Below are 22567 nucleotides of genomic sequence, written 5' to 3'. Positions count from 1 at the left end.
CGGTGATAGGAGGATAGGGGAGACTGACGGTAAAATCAACCAATAGACGCCTAAAGAAGAGGGGGCGGGAAATTCTCCTGCCCCCTGCTTGCCAATCTGGTTGCTGGTCTTTGAGGGACCGTACTGACATCCTCAGGTGCCCTCCAGTCAAAACACCGAAGCTCAGTTTGGAACGTGGATGGTGTGTTTGTAGAACGTGCTTTTCTAGACAAGTCGCTTTCCTCAAACATTTTATGCTTTGCCCTAGCAACGCAGAGATGGCTTTTAAAGATGAGGAAACAGACCCATAGAGAATGTGACAACCCCATGTCGTATCTGCGACCCTTCCAGGAACTATCCACAGATATACTCAGAAGCCAGTTCAACTGCAGGAACTTTGCTGACGCTTGGGGTCGCGGGGACGGCGGGATCGGCGGGGCTTTGAGGATGAGGTCCGGGCAGGGCAGGCCTCGGCACTATAGCAACGCAATCGTCCCAGAAAAATGATCTCTTCCCTTTGTTGGGGATAATAAAAATTCAAGTCATGTCCCGGTATGTAGAGTAAGGGGAATTTTAATTTTCTAAATTTTATTTCTTACATTTTCTAAATGTTCTACAGTGAACATGTACTGTAATCAGGAAAAATGTTAGTTATAAAATTTAGTGATTTCATGGAACCCTTGTGCATTGCTGGTGGGAGTGTAAAATGCTGCGGCTGCTGTGAAAAATAGTATTGGTGGTTCCTCAAAAAATCAAAAATAGAATTACCAGATGATCCAGTAATTCCACTTCTGGATAAATATCCAGAAGAATTTAAATATAGCCAGGGACTTGAACAGATATTCTCACACCCATGTTGATAGCGGCATTCTTCACAACAGCCCGAAGGCAGAAACAGCCTGAATGCCCACCAACAGATGAATGGAGAAACAAAATGGGGTGTAAACCACAACGTTATTCAGCCTTTAAAAGGAAGGGAATTCCGACACCTGCTGCAACACAGATGAACCTTGAGGACGTTATGCTAAGTGAAATAAGGCAGTCCACCAAGGTACAAATGCTGGGCCGGGGTGCTGTGGCTCACGCCTCTAATCCCAGCGCTTTGGGAGACCAAGTTGTTCGGAACCCCTGAGTTCGAGTTCGAGTTCGCGTCCAACCTGGCCAACATGGCGAAACCCCATCTTGCCGAGGGTGGTGGCTCACGCCTGTAATCCCAGGACTCTGGGAGGCCGAGGCGGGCGGATCACCCGAGGTCAGGAGTTCAAGACCAGCATGGCCAACATGGCGATACCCCATCTCTACTAAAAATACAAATATTAGCCAGGTGTTGTGGCGCACGCCTGTAATCCCAGCTACTCAGGAGGCTGAGGCAGAATTGCTTGAACCCGAAAGGTGGAGGTTGCAGTGAGCCGAGATCATGCCACAGCACTCCAGCCTAGGCGACAAGAGTGAGACTCTGTCTCAAAAAAAAAAAAAAAAAAAAGAGAGAAGGAGAGGGAGGAGAAGGAAGAAAGAAGAAACTCCACCTCTACCAAAGATACACACACAAAAAAATTAGCCCGGGCGTGGAGGTGTATGCCTGTCGCCCCAGCTACTCAGGAGGCTGAGGTGGGAGGATCGCTGGTCCAGGAGGTTGAGGCTGAACTGAGCCATGATTGTGCCACTACACTCCAGTCTGGGCGACAGAGTGGGACCTGTCTCAAAAAAAAAAAAAAAAAAAAAAGGACAACGCCGGGTGTGGTGGCTCATGCCTGTATAATCCCAGCACTTTCGGAGGCCGAGGGCAGTGGATCATGAGGTCAGGAGATTGAGACCATCCTGGCTAACATGGTGAAAACCCGCTTCTACTAAAAATACAAAAAATTAGCCGGGCGTGGTGGCACGCGACTGTAGTCCCAGCTACTCGGGAGGCTGAGGCAGGAGAATTGCTTGAACCTGGGAGGGGAGGGTTGCAGTGAGCTGAGATTGTGCCACTACACTCCAGCCTGGGCAACAGAGCAAGACTCTGTCTCCAAAAATTAAAAAAAAAAAGGGCAGATACTGTATGAGGTACCTGGAATAATCGAACTCATACAGAAAATAAAATGGTGGTTGCCAGTGAGTAGGGGAGGAATGGGGAGTTAGTATTTAATAGGTGGAGAGTTTTAGTTTGAGAAGATGAAAAATTCTGGATATGGATGGTGGTGATGGTTGCACAACACTGTGAATGTGCTTAATGCCACTGAACTGTACACTTAAAACTGGTTAAAATGGTAAATTCTATGTTGCGTGTGTGTGTGTGTGTGTGTGTGTGTATATATATTCCCCCCGCAACAGGGTCTTGCACTATTGTCTAGGCTGAAGTATAGTGGTGCAATCACAGCTAACTGCAGCCTTGAACTGCTGGACTCATGCAATCCTCCCACTTCAGCCTCCTGAGTAGCTGGGACTAACAGGAATGTACCATCACACTTGGCTAATTTTTTTTTTTTTGAGATGGAGTCTCACTTTGTCACCAGCCTGGAGTACAGTGGTGCGACCTCCACTCACTGCAACCTCCGCCTCCCGGGTTCAAGCGATTCCCCTGCCTCAGCCTCCCAAGTAGCTAGTACTACAGGCGTGTGCCACCACGCCCGGCTAATTTTTTTTTGTGTATTTTAGTAGAGACAGGGTTTCACCAAGTTGGCCGGAATGGTCTTGTTTTCCTGACCTCGTGATCCACCCACCTCGGCCCCCCAAAGTGCTGGGATTACAGGCATGAGCCACCGCGCCCTGCCACTTGGCTAATTTTTTAAAAAACATTTTGTACTGCCCTGGTAACTCTAGCTTATCATATAGCCCTTATTATATAGTCATGTATATATAATAAAGGCATTATATAGTTCCCATGCTTAACAATGGGGATATCCTCTGCGAAATGTGTTAGACGATTTTGTCATTGTGCAATCATAAAGTGCACTTACACAAACCTAGATGGTATAGTGTATTACACACCTTGGCTATACGGTATAGCCTATTGCTCCTAGGCTACAAACCTGTGCAGCATGTTCCTGTACTGAATACTGTAGGCAACTGTAACGCAATGGTATTTGTGTATCAAACATATCTAACCTAGAAAAGGTACAGTAAAAAAAAAAAAGTGTAAAAAATGGGCTGGGTACACTGGCTCACCCCTGTAATCCTAACATTTTGGAAGGCCAAGGCAGGAGCATTGTTTGAGCCCAGTAGTTTGAGATCAGTCTGGGCAATGTGGTGAGACGCCGTCTCCGCAGAAAATAAAAAAAAGTAGCTGGGCACGGTGGTGCATGCCTGTAGTGCCAGCTACTCGGGAGGCTGAGGCAGGAGGATCGCTTGAGCCCAGGGGTCTAAGGCTACAGTGAGATAGCATCATGCCACTGCACCCCAGTGACAGCAACAGAGCAAAACTCTGTCTCTAAAAAGAAAAATTTTCCTTCTTCAGTAATAAATTAACCTTAGCTTAATGTACCATTTTAATTTTATAAGCTTTTTGACTGTAAAATCTGACTCTGTTAATAACACTTAGCTTAAAACACACACTGTGCAAGTATACAAAAACATTTTTTCTTTATATCTTTATTCTTAAACTTTTTTTTCTTTTTTGAGACTGAGTCTCACTGTCACGCAGGCTGGAGTGCAGCGGCATGATCTTGGCTCACTGCAAACTCTGCCTCCTGGGTTCAAGCGATTCTCCTGCCTCAGCCTCCCGAGTAGCTGAGATTACAGGCTTGTGTCACCATGCCCAGCTAATTCTTGTATGTTTAGTAGAGACAGGGTTTTGCCATGCTGGCCAGGCTGGTCTTGAACTTCTGACCTTGGGTGACCCGCCCACCTGGGCCTCCCAAAGTGCTGGGATTACAGGCGTGAGCCACCATGCCTGGCCTCTGGCTGCAGTATCTGTGGCAGAATGGGACAGGCAAGGACTGAGAACCAGGACATCTGACTTTTGCCTGTAACTGGCTGTGTGACCCTTGGGAAGTTCCTTCTGCTTTTTGGGTTTCTTCATTAGAACAATGAATGGAAGACTAGGCAATTGGTATGCTTTTCAAACATTAGATTTTCCACACCATCATTCTAGAGGCTAGCTCCAGACACCCTCTTGTGCCCCTTCTCTTATATGAAAAATATCCAATACTGCTGATATAGTTTGGATGTGTCCCCACCCAAATCTCATATTGAAATGTAATCCCCAATCTTGGAGGTGGGGCCTAGTGGGGGGTGATTGGATCATGGGGATCAATTTCTCATGAATGGTTTAACAGCATTCCACTTGGTACTGTCCTCTTGAGAGTGTCCTTGTGAGATCTGGTTGTTTAAAAAGTGTGTGGCACCTCCTCCTGCACCCCCTTGCTCCTAGTCTGGCCACGTAAGATGTGTCTGCTTCCCCTTTGCCTTCCACTGTGATTGTAAGTTTCCTGAGGCCTCCTCAGAAGCAGATGCTGCTATGCTTCCTGTGTAGCCTGCAGAACTGTGAGCCAATTAAACCTCTTTTCTTTATAAATTAAATTACCCAGTCTCAGGTATTTCTTTATAGCAATGCGAGAATGGATTAATTGCCAATTTTCCTTTTCTTTTTTTTAAAAAATAAAGCCAAAATAACACTCTTAAGATCCCAGGTTTTAGACAAGGCAGCTGTAGTCTCTCCATCATCCTCACTGTCCATTTGCTTCTTCCTGGGACAGACACTGTGGCCGAGAGAAGCTGAGGGGACCCTGGGATTCAAAGCTGGTGGAATGGACCCTCCCTTCCCCCACAAGCTATAATAACCTGCTGGAATCCCACACAACCTGAGGGCTTCACTTGTCAACAGCTCCCTTCCCTCAGAGGCTATTTTAAGGCAGGCATTCAGTGTTTTATGACTGAGCTGCCCAGGAGAATGGTTTAAGGCTGCACTCAACTGTTCCAAGGAGCAGCATTGGACCAAAGTCTGCTCGGTTCCCTGCGATTCCTGATGCCACCCCTTCTCTTCAGGGTGGTTACCTAGAGGACAACAGTACATGAGGCTTCCAGCCCAGCCCTAGAAGATCCATCCCAAAGACCCCACAGAGACCTGCATGGGAGGTGGGGCCACAGGTCTGGTATCAGGTAAACCTAGGTTGGAATACTGGCTCCATAAAGAGGAAGTCACTTAACTTTCTCTGGGGCATGGTTTCTTCATCTGTTCCCACCTCTGAAGGCTATCGTAAGACAGAATGAAAGTTAAGCAACTTAACGCAACGCCCAGGATACCAGAATTACTCTAAATGGCAGAATCCTGCGAAGTCTGTCACCTTGGGGGTTCTCTAGGCAGGCAGGTTGCCAGGGGTGGGGCTGAGATCCAGATGTGCTCTAAGTCCCAGTCTGCTACAGAATCATGTGGCTGCTGGACCTGGGGGTCCCCCAGGTCCTTGCAGGAACTGAAAGTAGGAGACTCCATTTGCCAAACAACTTAGAACTTTGGGCCCCAGTTTCCTTGTCTTTAAAGGAGCAGGTAAAGAATTCATAAAAACAATTGACAAGGGCTGCCTGGAATTTCCCTGCAATCTCTCCCAGGCAGAGGAGGCCTCGGAGGTGAGAGTAAGAGCAGGAAAACAGGGACAGGTCTCACTCTGTTGCCAAGGTGGGGTGGCTCAGGCCTGTAATCCCAGCACTTTGGGAGGCTGAGATGGGAGGATCGCTTGAGGCTAGGAGTTTGAGATCAGCCTGGGCAACACAGTGAGACCCATCTCTGCAAAAAAATAAAACAATAAACCAGGCATGGTGGTACATACCTGTTAGTCTTAGCTACTCAGGAGGCTGAGGCAGGAGGACTGATTGATCCCAGGAGTTCAAGGCTGCAGTAAGCTGTGCCTGGGTGACACAGCAAGACCCTGTCTCTTAAAAAAAAAAAAAAAAAAAAAAAAGGGCTGGGTGCGGTGGCTCATGCCTGTAATCCCAGCACTTTGGGAGGCTGAGGCAGGTGGATCATGAGGTCAGGAGATCGAGACCATCCTGGCCAACATAGCAAAACCCCATCTCTACTAAAAAATGCAAAAAATTAGCCGGGTGTGGTGGCACACGCCTGTAGTCCCAGCTACTCAGGAGGCCGAGGCAGGGGAATTGCTTGAACCTGGGAGGGGGAGGTTGCAGTGAGTCGAGATCACACCACTGTACTCCAGCCTGGCAACAGAGCAAGACTGTCTCAAAAGAAGAAACAAACAAAAACAAAAACAAAAACAAAAAAACAGCACAGAAGGGTGGTGCCGTGGGCAGAGGGGTATTTCCAGTGGATGGGCTGTTACTGTTTTCTCAGGTTGGTCAAGATCACAGTCCCAAGGAATGCTGGGGCCGGAAGGCACTAAGGCCACAACATCAACATCTACTTCCCAGAGCATAACACCTACTACCCAGAGCAACTGGGTAATGTGCTGGGAGCTACAGTGAGTTTGAGGCAGAGTGTGGGCTAAAACCCCGATCTTCAGATGGGTTTAGGGAAGATCTTAGAAGTTTTAGAAAACATAATGCTTAGTTATGGCTGGGCATGGTGGCTCACACCTGTAACCCCAGCACTTTGGGAGGCCGAGGCAGGCAGATCACCTGAGGTCAGGAGTTTGAGACCAGCCTGGCCAACATGGTGAAACCCCCATCTCTACAAAAATTACCCAGGCATGGTGTTATGCACCTGTAATCCCAGCTACTTGGGAGGCTGAAGCAGGAGAATCATTTGAACCTGGGAGGCAGAGGTTGTAGTGAGCCAAGATCGTGCCACTGCACTCCAGCCTGGGCGACAGAGCGAGACTGTCTCAAAAAAAAAAAAAAAAAAAAGAAAATATAATGCTTAGTTCTGGTTTAAATTTGCTCACTGACTTTTCTTCTTTGGAGAATCAAATCTAGCTTATGACTCATAAACTAGATAACTATGATAATCCAGTTTATGATTCAGATACACTAGGGTGGTAAATTCCTACAATTCAACTTCATGATTTAGCTCTAGTGCTGTAGGAGGGGTCCAGAGATCTGGGGTCTGCCACTGCACTCAGGCTTGTGGGGGCTGGGTAACACCACCCTGCAGGTTGTAGTGAGAAAAAGAGGACTTGGGTGTTGTTATCTTCTGTGGCAGCAGCTGCCCTGGGGGTTCTGCAGGGAGGGGACAGGGTGAGGCCTTGGGGACAGGGCATTTGGGGCCCACCAGCCTGTGTGGCCTCAGTCTCAGGGTGAAGGAGCACCCGGGTGGCAGGATTCCTGAGGCATCCAGGAAACCTCAGTTGGCATCATTGATGGGAGTCCGGGTGCCACCCAGCAGTCTCTCCTGCTCACTGTCCTCTGCCGGGGGCCGGCCCCTGGACAGGCGGCCCAGCAGCGGACGGTGTAGCCCATTGTAGAGGGCAGTGCCTATAAGGAGTATGAGGAAGCCAAGGATCTGCAGTGCATGGAAGGCCTCCCAGCCCAGTGCCAGGCTCAGTGCCCAGATGACAATGGTGCGCAAGCTGTCCAGCACCATGCGGGTGGTGGCACTCAGTTCCTTGGTGACGCTGATGCCTGCGAAGTTGAAGAAGGCAATGCTGCTAATGTTGCCCAGCAGTGCCACGGCAATGAGTGGCTGCCGGCCCACCTGGCAGAAGGCGTCCAATGCATCCTCCAGCGTCCCACGAGGGTTTCCACTGAAGGAGCTGGCGGGGATGTAGTACATGGGCACCAGTAGCAGGGAGAGGATCACAAAGCCAAAGAGGCCTGGGGAGTAGAGGAGACAGTTACACTCTCCACCTTCCCCCAGACCCCCAGCACAGCCCACTGGCTTGGCCTCCTCTGATCTCGGGTCATTCCCTCCCAGTGGTCCTCATGCCGGCTCCCTCCTTTCACATCCCTCAGCCTCTCATCAGGAGCTTGTGGCCTATTAGATGGGTTCTAGCTGTCCCTTCACTTTTACTCAGGGTTTTTTTGACTGCATCAAGAGTAACAAATACATTTTATATTGTGACCCAGTACACGTGTGCACAGGTTCATGGACACACACACATACACACACACACACACACAAACATAGCCACCCTTACAGTATACAATGCTCTGATATTTAAAAATTCTACTCATTTAAAAATAGAACTGCCAGCTGCAACTGACTACATTATTTTCACAAGTTTGGAAAAACACAGCTTTCTAGTTCAGTGTGTTACTGGTCTGTGACAAGGAGCTTGCGCCAGAAGGTAAGTCCATGCACTGCTTCACTCATTAAGGTCTTGCTAGAAAACAGAAATGAGTGGAAGTAGACTGCATGCTCAGTGACATAGCTGATTCGCATTCTGCCTAAGTCCCTCAGCTCACTGGGGGCCAGACAGGAGCTGCTCCCCAACAGGCACTAGCCCCCAGGCCATTCTTTGAAAGCACAGCTCTATCTTGCTAATCTCATAATTTTGATAGTTACTTCCCTGCTCAAAAACTTTCAGTGATTCCTCCCTGACTGTCATTTAAAGTCTAAATCTACTTGCCTGATAGTAAAGTTCTCTAACGACATGACCCTGACCTACTTAATTCCTGATTATTTCCCCAACATCAAACCTGTACTGCACTCAAATTATTATTATTTTTTGAGATGGAGTCTCGTTCTGTTGCCCAGGCTGGAGTGCAGTGGCGCAATCTCGGCTTGCTGCAGGCTCCGCTCCCCCAGTTCAAGTGATTCCCATCTCAGTCTCCTGAGTAGCTGGGACTACAGGCATACACCACCATGCCCAGCTAATTTTTGTATTTTTTGTAGAGACGGGGTTTTGCCATGTTGGGCAGGCTGGTTTCAAACTCCTGACCTGAGGTGATCCACCCGCTTTGGCCTCCCAAAGTGCTGGGATTACAGGCGTGAGCCACCGCACCTGGCTACACTCAAATTATTCCTCACTGTTTTTCAAATTCACGTCCAGCCACCTGTGCCTTTGCTCTGTTTAGAGTTGCTCCTACTACTGCCTGTTGAAATTTACAGCTCGAATGCCACCCTCCCTGTCCTGAGAGACTCAGATAGGCATGGCCAATGAGACATCAGTTGAGCACAAGTGGTCCAAGTTTGAATTCACTGACTGCCCTTTCTTCCTGCTGGTCACCTCCTCTGAAGGCCTTGCATCTCATTCATCTCTGTCCTTGGTCTCCTCTAGCTCCTGGCACAGCAGGTGTCAGAAGATTTGTCAAAACACATCTGGAAGGCGGGGGGGGGGGGGGGGGGCAGGAAGTTCACCCCCCACAAGTGAAACCTGGCACCTTGTTCTGTGCTCAGCTCCCCACGCTCCCTTCTACCCCACTCCTTCCAGGCCCCTGTGCCCACACACACCCTCAGTGCCAACTGCCCGCAGTGGGTGCACATTGTGTTTGTAGACGAACTTCTCCTCTAGCACCATCTGGATGGCGACGATGATCTGGGCCATGATGATCAATAGGTCCCCTGTGGGTTAGAAGGGACCCAGATGAGAACAGGGCTGCACTGGGGCTGGGGGCCAGGAGAGCATGGCCACAGGGACAGAACATGCCAGCCCCTGACCTCTGCAGGGCCCCCTATAGTTCACAGGCACAGTCACCACTGCCGGTCCCTGATTCCCTGGTCCCTGAGGGGCAGGCCAGCAGCACTGGGCTGAGGCCTCAGAGGCCTGCCTGTGTCTAAGAGCTGCCCCACGGGGTAAGACGCAGGTCTTTCAAGAAGCAACGGGCTTTAAGATAGACATTTCTTGGTTGATCCTGACCCTAAGTGACCCAGGACAGTCACTTCATTGTAAAATGGGCTGTGATGCATCCCTTCGGGGCCTGTGGGAGTCACTGTGATGATGAACACACAGTGCTCAGCACCAGGCTGGGCACTTGGTAAGCACCCGTTCCTTTCCACTCCCAAATCCAGTAGTTGGTATGTCTGCATCTATATCAAAGGACAAGCCAGCCCCTCGCCCTGCCCAGACTGCCGCACATCCTTGGTGGAGCCACATCCCTTTGCAGTCTTCCCTACATTCTATCCATCACCTCCAGAGCTACCCACCTCACCCAGGGCTTGGCATACGGCACATGGCAGAGCCTGTATGAGTCTTTGCTGGGCTCCCAAGGAGGACAGGGCAGGATAGGGCAGCCCCGTGTCCCTGCCCCTGGACACACCTGTGATCACTTCGCTGAGCTTGTGCTGACTGTCGTGCTTGCTCAGGAGGTCAGCCAGGCCCACGACCACCAGCCCCGCGATGGTGGCTAGGATGCCCAGCCACTGGCTCAGCACCAGCCTCCGGCCTAGGAAGGCCACCGAGAACAGGCCAGTGAATATGATCACCGCACCCCGCAGCATCTGGAAGCTGGAGGCACTGGTCATGTTCAGAGCTAGGAAAGGAGAAACAAATGACAGTTAGCTTCCCAAGGCGAAGGCCATCTGTCACTAAGGGGTCTTTGGGGAGGGACACATGCCAAGCTCGTAGTAAGTGCTCGATCAGTCCTGCCTACGTGCCTATGCGTGTGAAGTCTGGTGGGATGAAGTGGAGGCGGGTGGGATGGGGCTGTTTCACCAGTAGCCCCTTCAGCCACAGCTTCCCCTGAGCCCTTCTCAGCCTGGCCTGGTTACTCACCCACATACATGAGGCTGGTCCCTGTCATGTCACAGAGCGCTGGGGGCAGGAAAAGAAGAGGGTTGAAGGGCTGCTGGGGGTCTACGCTGGAGTCTGAGTGCCCTGCGGCTCTGCACCGGAGGAGGTAGAAGGCAGCCAGGCAGGAGAATTCTCCCAGGAACATGCCCACTGCCTGCAGGGATGAAAACCCGAGGACTTCGGAGCTGGAAGAGACCTTGGGGATCATCTTTAACTATTTTTTTTAATGCAAACTTCTGTCAAACAAGAGCTTACCCAGAACCCCAACATGTATAATAGACAAATGTGGACCAGCCATGGAGGCTAGAGACAGCCTCCTAGGTCTGCCCCAAAGCCCCCATACATCCTGATGAACCCTAAGGCTGTGCAGAGCCCTTTCTGAAAGCCATCCATCTAGGCCAACCCCTAGTCAAATTGCAGGTGGAGAAACCTAGACCCAAGAGAGGCTCAAAGACTTATGTAAGGCCACAAAGCAAGTTGCTGGTAGAGCTGGGGCTCACATTTGAGTCTCCTGATTCTCAGTTCAACAAATAGTGTCTTCCATTTATGGTGTCTGCCCTGTCCCAATTGGGGTCTGGCCTCCCAGTGGATAGAGAGCCAACTTTTGTCACTAGGGTTGATGTTTTCCATGTGTCCTGACATGGATGTGGTGAGGACATGACCACTTGCCAGGACTTTTGCAGAGGATGGTGCTCTTTGCCCTTTTCTAGACCTTGGATTCTGCTCTGGGGAGGGAGACAGAGAAGTGGATGGCTCTTCCGGGAGCAGGAGACGCCTCCACTTCTAGGTCAGGAAACAGCCTGGCCTCATGGGTGGAGGGAGTGCCTGGTCTGAGGCCCGGGAGACAGGAAGTAGGAGGGACAGGGCCAGATACCTGGAGGAAGGGATGCTGGAAGCTGTGCTCTTTGCTCCCTCCGCAGCCCTCAGCCGTGAAATTGTCCGCCCATCTGTAGGAGAGAGAGGGAAGGTCAGACCCTGGCAGCATCCTGCTCTGGTGCTAGTGAAGAGGCTCACACCTCTCAATGTCAAGAGGCCCAGACCTGGGTGACTCGGCCCCAGAGTGGGGCTCCCTCTCTCAAAGGGGCCAGTCTTCACCTCAAGGAGTTTTTTGTTTTTTTCTGAGATGGAGTCTTGCTTTGTCACTCAGGCTGGAGTGCAGTGGCACGATCTCGGCTCACTGCAAGCTCCACCTCCCGGATTCACACCATTCTCCTGCCTCAGCCTCCGGAGTAGCTGGGACTACAGGTGCCCGCCACCACGCCTGGCTAATTTTTTGTATTTTTAGTAGAGACAGGGTTTCACCGTGTTAGCCAGGATGGTCTCGATCTCCTGACCTCGTGATCCGCCCGACTCGGCCTCCCAAAGTGCTGGGATTACAGGCGTGAGCCACCGCGCCCGGCCTCACCTCAAGGAGTTTTAACTTGGCATTTCCTCAAGTTACTATGTCTGTGCCTCTGTAATGCATAGAAATCACAGATACTCTCATGATCACATTATAGTCATTGTATATATCGTGAGGTATCATTTACACTCATGACTCATGAAAATTACAGTAGTCAGACCCACTTATAACTTAATGTAGTAGAAAGCATTTCTATATAGCTGGGTGCAGTGGCTCACGCCTGTAATCCCAGCACTTTGGGAGGCTGAGGTGGATAGATCACTTGACGTCAGGAGTTCGAGCGCAGCCGGGCCAATGTGGTGAAACCCCATCTCTACTAAAAATACAAAAATTAGCTGGGCGTGGTGGTGCAAGCCTGTAATTCCAGCTACTCAGGAGGCTGAGGCATGAGACTCACTTGTCTCACTCTGTCGCCCAGGCTGAAGTTCAGTGGCAAGATCTCGGCTCACTGCAAGCTCCGCCTCCCAGGTTCACGCCATTCTCCTGCCTCAGCCTCCCAAGCAGCTGGGACTACAGGCGCCCACCACCACGCCTGGCTAATTTTTTTTTTGTATTTTTAGTAGAGATGGTGTTTCACCATGTTAGCCAGGATGGTCTCGATCTCCTGACCTAGTGATCCGCCCGCATCGGCCTCCCAAAGTGCTGGGATTACAGGCGTGAGCCACTGCGCCCGACCTAATCCTTGGTCTTTTTATTTACACATTTTAAAACATTACTGTAAGAAGAGGTCCATAGGCTGTGCCAGACTGTCAAAGAGTCCCATGGCATGAAAAATATCAAGAACCTCTGGTCTACAGGAGTATTTGGGCCCTGGGAAATGACCACCTAATACAGACCACCTGCTCACCTTCAAAGAGCCTGAATGGTTTGGAAGATCTTTCTAATGCTGACTTTCAAGCAGGTGGCAAAGACATCACACTCATGGCATGAACTCCCAGTCAGCACCCGGCAGATGGTGATGACTGATTATGACATACTTCCCCAATGAGCCTAGACACAAGCCCAGAATCCTTTGCGGCATAGTGCTTTGGGCAGCTTAACCACCAATCACTCTGAACTGTCTGCCATCTGTGCATGAAAATTCTCTGTCTTGAATTTCATCTTTGCTGGGCTTGGTTAGGTCTGTGGAGTCTTGTCTAATCTTTCATTTGAAAGCCCTTTAGGTATCTGGGGACTTGTTGACCTTCTTCTGAATCTTCTCATCTCCTGGCTAAACAGCTCCAGCCTCTCCTAACCTTTCACCCCTGGCCACTGACTTCTGGAAGTACTCTGGTGTGCCCAGGCCCAGAGCCAAGAGCATGTGATCTGGCCCAGACTGAGGCTAGCAAGGTGTGGCCCCTCCCTCATGTTGACACCCTGGGTTTGTTGACACAGCTCCAAATGCATCAGTCACATCACAGTCAACACAGACCCAGAGCCGTTTCCTGTGGGCCACCGACCTGCTCCCACTGCAGCAAACCCTGCATAGGCAGTGGATGTCTCTAAAGTGCAAGACTTGGGACTTATTTTTATTAAATGCCTTTCCTTGAAATGTCTTTCCAGGGCAGTGAGATTGCAGTGCACAGCCCCGCACTGCCATTGGCTCATCTCTGTAGCGAGCCTCAGCTCCCAAAGGGCGGGGGAGTCCTCTGGTTCCTGTACCTCCCCCGCAATGCCCCAGAGCATGTACCACTGGTTGTGCCGCAGTTAGGGTCTAGGTTTGACAAAGACCCTGTCCAGCTTTGGCTTTTCTATATGCCTCTGAGTTTGAGGAAGAAAACAGGGCTATGGCAAACCTATTCCACAGTGAGAGACCCCACCAGCTCCTGGAGATGTGGAGAAAGAGGGGTAGTTAGTACTAGGTTTCTCCTAGGAGGGACTAAAATGTTCCAAAACTAGATGCAGTGATCATTGCATATCCCTGTAAATATATTAAACAATATTGAATTTACATTTTAAATGGGTGAATTGTCTGGTATGTGAATTATATCTCAATAAAGCTGTTAAGACCAAAAAAAAAAAGAAAGAGGGGTAGTTAAGACTGCTTGTGGTTCTTGGGAATGGCAGGGGCAAAGGAGAGTTGAAGGGAGAAGTTCGGACAGAACTGTTTAGAAGGCAGAGAGAAACCTGGAGCCTGGCATGGCTTGGGGACCAGGCTGTAACCAGTTCCAGTATCAGTGGGGCAAAGAAAGTGCCTGCTATGGAACAGGGAGTCCGGGAGCTGGGGAAGCCTCCACCCCAGGTCAGGAAAACACCTGACCTCATGGGCTGGAGTCTCATTTCTTTCTCCTTTTTTTTAGAGAGAGGGTCTCACTATGTTGCCCAGGCTGGTCTTGAACTCCTGGGCTCAAGCAATCCTCCCACCTCAGCCTCCTGAGTTGCTGAGATTATAGGCATGAGCCACTGCACCCATGGTGCCTAATTTCTGCCTGATTTGCTGGTGGCTCTTGGATCCCTGGCCAGGACAGGACATGGAACGTGGGTAAGGGCCACAGACCCAGCAGGGCTGCTCTCGAACCCAGTCTTGCTTTTGCAGAAAGAGCCCCTGAGAAGGCCTGCATGAGGCAACTGAGTGAAAGAGGCAAAAGGTCAAGCCTTAACAAGGGCACAGAGCCAACTGCCCAGAGCAAGTGAAGTCAGAGAGATGGGAATCCCCAGGCCAGGAGCCAAGGCTCCTCTAGGAGGGACAAGGGAGCTATTGCCAGGTCCATGAAGGTCGACCAGAAGCTTCAGGCAAGGATTATTGTTTATTTTATTATTATTTTTATCTGTAGGGGGCAGGTATGGAAGCTGAAGCCACGTTTCCATGAGTCCTACTTCCCACCCGAGTCTGAGGGCCCCCTGCTGGTAGAACAAGTTGGTCCATAGGGGAAACACCTCGGGGCCTGTCCTTCCCCAAGTTTGGGGCGCTTCTTGGGGAGCTGACTGTAGGGCTGGTGCTGAGCTCCCCACCTCCCACAGGGGTTGTCTTCACTTTCTCCACGGGTAGGTCTGCCTAGACAGGCCTGGCTGGCAGCGCTCCCGGCTGGGGAAACGGAAGCTTTTTGTATCTGAGGGCCTGGGGCAGGCTGACAGCCCAAGGGATTGGGTGTCAGCAGCATGGGCTCCTTGCCCAGCCTGAGATGCTCAGGCCTGCAGGTACCTTGGGGCAGAAAGCCAGGCTTCTCATCCTGGATTGCAGACAGGTTTCAACTCCTGGCGCAGAATCAGAAAGACCCCAGCCTCACAGGCTAGAACAAAAATCCAGCCCCAGTTTGCCTGGGGATGACAGCAGTGACCCCTAAGGTGGGCAGCACTTTGCTGTCAGTCCTTCACAACGTTTGTTTTTTGTTGTCTTTTGTTTTTGTTCTTGTTTTTTTTTTTTGAAACGGAGCCTCCCTCTGTCACCCAGGCTGGAGTGTAGCGGCGCAATCCTGGCTCACTGCAACCTCTGCTTTCCAGGTTCAAGTGATTCTCCTGCCTTAGCCTCCCAAGTAGCTGGGATTACGGGCGCCCACCACCATGCCCAGCTAATTTTTATATTTTTTGTAGAGACAGAGTTTCACCATGTTGGCCAGGTTGGTCTTGAACTCCTGACCTAAAGTGATCCACCCGTATCGATCTCCCAAAGTGATGGGATTACATGTATAAGCCACTGCGTCTGGCCAACAACGTTTGTCTTTTTGTTTTGTTTCTTCAGACAGGGTATTACTCTGTCGCCCAGGCTGGAGTGCGGTGGCACAATCACGGCTCACTACAGCCTCAGCCTCCCAAGGCTCAGGTGATCCTCCCACCTCAGCCTCCTGAGTAGCTGGGACTATAGGCATGGGCCACCATGCCCGGCTAATTTTTGTATTTTTTGTAAAGATGGGGCCTTGTTTATGCTGCCCAGGCTGGCCTCGAACTCCTGGCCTCAAGAGATTGACCTGCCTCAGCCTCCCAAAGTGCTGGGATTACAGTTGTCAACCACTGCACCCAGCCCATGTTTCCTTAAATGCACAATTCATAGGACACTTCATGGGGGCTGTCCCGTTAAGCCTTACAACAAGGATCCTCATTTTAGATGGGGACTCTGAGGCTTAAGGCAGATCCAGGGTCAAACCTTGCTTGAATTTATACTCAGAAAAGGCAGAATACAGAGAAAACCCAGAGTTTTGAGTCCCACAGGCTGGACAAGTTACAGGGATAATCACACCAACACTGACAAACTGTCAGAAGCAATACATGATATAAGGATATATACATGACCTGGCACATGGCAGGTATTCAGCAAAACTCATTTTCTGCCCCTTCTCCTTTCCCTTCACTGAGCAGAAGCCATCTCCCCCTTGTTGGGGTCAGCGTGGCCCCAGCTCCGCTTCAGCCTGAAAGCTACTGGAAAAACATCTGGAACCTGTCCTGCTGGCTGAGGCAGAGGTGGCTGGAAGGGCCTCAGGCTGTTGTCCCTGCAGTTCACAGAGCCACAATGCTGAAACAGAAGAAACTCAGCCATCAGCTGAACGAAACTCCTTATTTGACAGACAGCAACCCAGGGGCCACAGAGGGCTCGAGGGGCCCACAGCTCCTCAGGTGTTGAGACAGGGCCAGTACCCTGGAAGCTCAGCAGGCAGTCATGCGCCCCCTCCCTGACTCTCTGAAGCTCTCCTGAGTTCCTGCACCCCTAGCTGGTGGGAGGAGGGGGCAGCCCAGTAGGTGGGCCTGTCTTCTCCACAGACACTGCATTCTAGGGGAGATGACCTCCAGGGCAGGAGGCCCGAAGGGCCCTAGCGGGGACAAGCTGAGGCAGCTCCTTTCGGCGGGCAGGCTGGGGAGTGGGCTCTCCGTGCTGGGTGGTGAGTCACTCCCTAGCATGGCCAGGCCCAAACTCAAAGCTCAGCATTCTGGGAGGTGTGCACGTCCACGTGAGTGGGGGTGGCGAACACAGACTGAGGAAGTGGCGATGGGGCTGGCTTGGGCAGATTAGCTGTGGCCATTCTCACAGAATCTCTGTCACTTCCTCTTGTGTCCCCAGCTTGTCAAGCCCAGTGAGTCCCCTTCTTTCTCCTGCCTGGGACCTACAGAAGGGCCAAGGCTTCTCCACTCTCTGGGGTGCCACAGCAGGTGGCCCTGGCTCTTGAGGTGACAATGGTGAGCCCTCTCATCTCTATGGACTAGAAAACTTTCCTCAAGCTGGGTTTGGTGGCTCATGCCTGTAATCCCAACACTTTGGGAGGCTGAGGCAGGTGGATTGCTTGAGCCCAGGAGTTTGAGACCAGCCTAGGAAACATGGCAAGACGCTGTCTCAACAAAAAATACAAAAATTAGGTGGGCATGGTGGCGGGTGTCTGTGGTCCCATCTACTTGGGGGGCTGAGGTGAGAGGATGACTCAAGGCTGCAGTGAGCTGAGATGGCACCACTGCATTCCAGCTTGGGCAACAGAGAGAGACAGTGTCTTTAAAAAAAAAAAAGGCTGGGCACAGCGGCTCACGCCTGTAATCCCAGCACTTTGGGAGGCTGAGATGGGCAAGGTCAGGAGATGGAGACCATCCTGGCTAACACAGTGAAACCCCATCTCTACTAAAAATATACAAAAAAATTATCCGGGCATGGTGGCAGGCACCTGTAGTCCCAGCTACTCAGGAGGCTGAGGCATGAGAATGCGTGCAGCTGGGAGGCAGAGCTTGCAGTGAGCTGAGATCACACCACTGCACTCCAGCCTGGGTGACAGAGCGAGACTCCGTCTCAAAAAAAAAAAAGGAAACCTTCCTCAGTAGATCTTCAGTGTCCAGGAAGAAGGTAGGGCAGGGATCACCAAGTCTATTTTACAGATGAGGAAACTGAGGCTCAGAGAGGTCCAGTGGCTCATCTATTCCCCAGCTCCCAAGCTTCATGAACTTCCCACTCTACTACACTGTCCTCCTGAGTTAAGGCTTCCTCAAGCTGGCCCAACAACCCCTTTAAAGCAATTATCCCACGCCAGTTCACGGAACCCAAGGGTGGTGGGGGCAGCTGCCAAGGGCAAACATTGGAGCTGGCACAGAAAGGACACAGAAGAAGAGCAAACACCTCTTCTCTAGTAGAGGCCTAGTGGTTTCCAGGCTTCCTGCCACTTTCTTGGCAGGGTCCCTGGCCTGGGCATGAAGGGAAGTCAGGCTCATATCCCTGCCTGGCTGGGAGGGCCCTACAGCCTGCAGAACTTAGGAGGGGAGCTGAGCCTTACTTAGTGGGCATCTACTTGACCCTGGCTCTATTAATTAATTAATTATTATTACTATTATTTATAGAGAACGAGGTCTCCCTATGTTGTCCAGGCTGATCTTGACTCCTGGGCTCAAATGATCATCCCACCTTAGCCTCCCAAAGTGCTGGGATTACAGACTGGAGCCACAGTGCCCAGCTGATCCCGGCTCTTCATATGTAGAACCTCAGTTGGATTCAGGAGACTGGGGTTCTGAAATGAGTACCTGTGGATGGGGTACCGGCTCAGGCAGACAGAAATGGCTTGGCCTAAAGAAGATGATCGACAGAAGGTGCTAGTGAGGAGGTTTTGAGAAAACAGCCAGGGAAAGAAGAAGCCACTTCACAGGGAGGGGCCCCCTGCCAGGACCCAGAGATGGGGCCACAGGGCCAGCATGGCTGGTGGCAGTCTCCCAAAGCCTGCTGAGAGTGCAGAGAGGAAAGCTGACCTGCGGCCCCAGCACAACAGGCAGCACGTGCTCAGATGTGCTTCCTCATCCACTGCCTTTCGTCCTCCCAAGAACCTGGGAAGGGAAACATCATGATCTTGTCACAGGCCAAGAAACTGCCAGAGACAACCATAGGCTGTCAGTCTGAACCTTGAGTGGCCTGGGCTCCAGCGGGAGGACCCTGTCAGCAGGGTCTCCGGGCTGGCTGAGAGGTTTGCCGCCCAGTCCTGGAGAAAGGACACATCAAAGGCTGAGAGGGCAGATGCCACTTACAGGTTTACAACTTCCACAAGCACAGGCTTGTCTGTCCTGGCCTGGGGAGCTGTGAGAGCAAACCCCCAGGAAGGAGGGACTTTGGGGTACCACAGTCATAAAAGAACAGGACTTAAAAGTCCTGAGGCCTGGGTTCCAGCCTTCATTCAGACACCAAACAGTTGAATCACAGAAAGAAACTTCTCCTGAGGCCTCCTTTGTAAATTGTGGGGATTAGACTGGATGATTTCTATGCTTTTAACAACTGTAAATGACCCCAAAATGACTGGAGAAGTCCCCAGCCACACCCTCCAGTGGTGGTTAAGAGCATGGATACTAGAGCCAGACCATGCTGGCTCAACTATAAACTCTGCCACTTAGTAGCTAAGTTGAACTTGATTAAGGAATTTAATCATTTCCTACCTCAGTTTCCTTATACAGGAATATCAGCCCCTATCTCCACCTGATAGGGTGTGGTTATGAGAATTCCCTGAGTTCACACATGAAAGGGCAGAGCAGGGCCTGGGGCATGTGAGGTGCTCTTTGTGCATGAGATGCTTCTGCTAGTTGTCAGCACATGCTTGTCTGTCTGTGCCTGCTGGAAATCGTGGGTCAAAAATGTGATTTTTTTTTTTTTTTTTTTTTTGAGACCGAGTCTCACTCTGTCACCCAGGTTGGAGTGCAGTGGTGCAATCTTGGCTCATTGCAACCTCCGCCTCCCGGGTTCAAGCAATTCTCCCGTCTCAGCTCCCGAGTAGCTGGGACTATAGGTGCACACTACCACGCCCGGCTAATTTTTGTATTTTTAGTAGAGATGGAGTTTCACCATATTGGTCAGGCTGGTCTCAAACTCCTGACCTCAAGTGATCCACCTGCTTCTGCCTCCCAAAGTGCTGGGATGACAGGTGTGAGTCACCGTGCCCAGCCAGAAATGTGATTTCAAATCCATACTTCACATCGGGGTGTACGTAGCTGCTCCCACACGTTCTTTCTCCCTAAGAGTATCCTTCTCGTGGTTTGACCTTAGAACACTGTTTAGGGTCCAATTTGGGGGCCCATCTTGGGGTGGGAGGATCTTGAGAGGCCCCACACCAGCTGTCAGGCAGGGGACAGGACCAAAAGTTGAGTCTGTTACCTGGCAGCCTCTTTCCTGACTCTCAGGCAGCCTCTAAGGATGACACCTTCTGGGACTGAGGATCTCTAAGCTTCCTACCTGACTGATTTGGAGTTTTCTAAGGAAGGAGGTGAGACAGCACAGCTTACACCAGCAGTAACTGGCAGTCTGGATTCTCCTTTCGGGCAGCAGCCCTGATGGACTTACAGCCACTCTCTAAGCACTTTACAGAGGCGTTGGCTGGCATGACAGAACAGAAGATTTGCTTTGCCGCGTTCAGATCCTGAGATGGGAGCCCTCAGGCTGGGGCCTCTGAACAGCTAAGGATTCAGCATGAGGAGTGATCCTCAGGAGGATGCAGGGCCTGGAAGCTAGCAGTTCTCCACAAGGCACAGTTGGCCAGAGGTGAACCAGAGGAACAGGTGGGGCCCACCCAGGGCTCCACTGACTGTGCCCACCGTTTGAGGAAGGGAGAACACTGTGACTGCCGTGTGCGTACATGTCTGTCTCCTCCACCTCAGATTCCAAGCATCTCAAAGGCAGGGATCACCTCTCAGTCACTTCTGTCCCCTTCCCTCACACACGGTAGGTACCTTATACATGCCTGATGAGGCACTTTTCATACCACTGATGGAGTTTGCTAGGTATAAATGCCTCAAAAATGAATAAGAAATGGCCATTTCCCCTTAAAAAGCTCACAGTTTCTCAAAGTGTGAAGCCAGATAGAAAACCTAGGGGACCTGGAACACCACCTTCAGAGTGGAAAAGCTCCTGATGAGGGCTTCTCCACACCACACCAATCCCACCTCGCTCTGGAGCCTGACAGGGCCCAGATGGACATGAGGTCTAACCTGGAGAGGGCCACTGTCCACTGTTCTCCATGTACCTTGGTATCATTTCAGACAAAGGCCACTGGGCACTGCAGCTCTTATGGTGAAAAGGAGGGGCAGGGGCCAGGCACGGTGGCTCACATCTGTAATCCCAGCACTCTGGGAGGCCAAGGTGGCGAATCACCTGAGGTCGGGAGTTCAAGACCAGCCTGACCAACATGGAGAAACCCTGTCTCTACTAAAAATACAAAATTAGCCGGATGTGGTGGCGCATGCCTGTAATCTCAGCTACTCAGGAGGCTGAGGCAGGAGAATCGCTTGAACCCAGGAGGTGGAGGTTGCAGTGAGCCGAGATCGTGCCATTGCACTCCAGCCTGGGCAACAAGAAAAGGAGGGGCAGGAAGGCCCTGCCCTGAGATGGAAACAGAGAGAGACAAAGAAATGCCATCCTGCCCACAACAGAGGGGAGGCTAGGCCCTGTCCCTCAGCCTCATGACTGCCCTGGGTCCTTAGTCCCTAACCTCCTGGGAACTGTCCCCCCTGTCTCACCCCCATACATCAGAGCTGAACTGGCCACTTGCCCTCTCTGTCTGAGTTAATGGCACTTCTCTTCTCCCAGGCAGAAACCCTGGAGTGATCCTTGTTTCTTGCTCATGTGGGTCAGGCCTGTGGCCATTTGGCACCTGGTCTCTCCCACCAGTTGTCCCTTCCTTTCTCTTCTCACTGCCATCTCCTAGTTCCCCTCGTCTGCTATGCAGCAGCCTTGGAGTGGTTTTTCCTGCACCAAACGACTCTTCATGTCATTGAGTGAATCATATCACTTTCGACATGTCATTCCCCAGCTCAAAAGCACTTTTCTGATTATGGGAAAAAATCTAACCTGGGCATTTGATTCTGGTTACAATCGATTTTGATCTGGCCTTTCCGTAGACTTTCCTTGCCATAAACTCTCATTCCGAAATCCCACCTAAGCTTCAAGGCGAAGCTCTAACCCCTCATCCTTGAAGGCCCGTGGGGCACCTCCCTGTCTGCTGCTTGAGGCCTCCACGCTCACTGGGCCACTCGGCCTGCACAGCCACTACTGTGGCTCGTATGCACAAGTCCTGGGGTCTCTCCCAGATCGTGGAGGGAGGTGCTCAGGCTTGGACGCCAGCACTGGAAGGGCCGCGGAAAAGAATCGGCCAACCCTCCTGTTAAAAGATGTGGAAACAGGCGCGGAGGCTGCACAGCAAATCAAAGCCGGGGCTCGGATCCCCCCGCCGGGGCGCAGCCCCGCTCCGCATTTCCCCGAGCCTCGCATCCCTTGGGTGGTCATAAAGCGCGCGAACTGACCAGGGCAAGTGGGAAAGCAGAAGAAGCCGCGAGGGCAGGGCCAAGAAGTGGGAAGGCGTAGAACGAGCGCGGGGGTCGCCAGGGCCCGCACGCCCAGCAGGGCCCAGACTCACTTTGCCGAGAGCGTGTTGATGGAGCCCGTAACGAGCATGAGCCCGGCTAGGAACAGCTGGTACTTGGTCCAGGCCATGTCGGCGGACGCTGGGGCTCGGTCCACTTAGCGGCGCCCGGCCCCGTCACCCGGGGTCTCCTGCGCGAGCGCTTCCGGGCCGGGTGTCACGTGACCCCTCCCGCTCGCCCCGCCCCCGGGGAGCGCGCCTGAGCCACGGTGCCCGCGCTCTGCGGAGTCGTCCTGGAGCGCTTCGGTGGCCACGCCATGGCCCTGGCAAATCATGGCCCAGGTCTTCCCATTTTTTTTTCCTTCTCTTCCTCGCTCTCCCCCCTTTTTTGGGTTTCTTTTTTCTATTTTTTTGGGAAGGAGTCTCACTCT

The 22567-nt window shown here is 51.6% G+C and overlaps 1 protein-coding gene across 1 annotated transcript; it reads right to left on the bottom strand.

Annotated features, from left to right (window-relative positions):
* Nucleotides 1-4457: 4457 nt before the first annotated feature.
* SLC35F6 (solute carrier family 35 member F6) lies at nt 4458-22353 on the bottom strand. Its single transcript, XM_030800073.1, has 6 exons — nt 22191-22353; nt 11398-11470; nt 10506-10677; nt 10051-10263; nt 9245-9355; nt 4458-7665 (listed from the first exon to the last, which is right to left on the bottom strand). Exons 1-6 carry the CDS (start codon nt 22265-22267, stop codon nt 7196-7198), a joined length of 1116 nt encoding a protein of 371 aa, XP_030655933.1. The 5' UTR covers nt 22268-22353; the 3' UTR covers nt 4458-7195.
* Between the last annotated feature and the right edge of the window lie 214 nt (nt 22354-22567).

The sequence above is a fragment of the Nomascus leucogenys genome, chromosome 19, assembly GCF_006542625.1.
Source record: "Nomascus leucogenys isolate Asia chromosome 19, Asia_NLE_v1, whole genome shotgun sequence".
NCBI classification, from domain to species: Eukaryota; Metazoa; Chordata; class Mammalia; order Primates; family Hylobatidae; genus Nomascus; species Nomascus leucogenys.
This window is presented reverse-complemented; position numbering and strand designations above follow the sequence as displayed.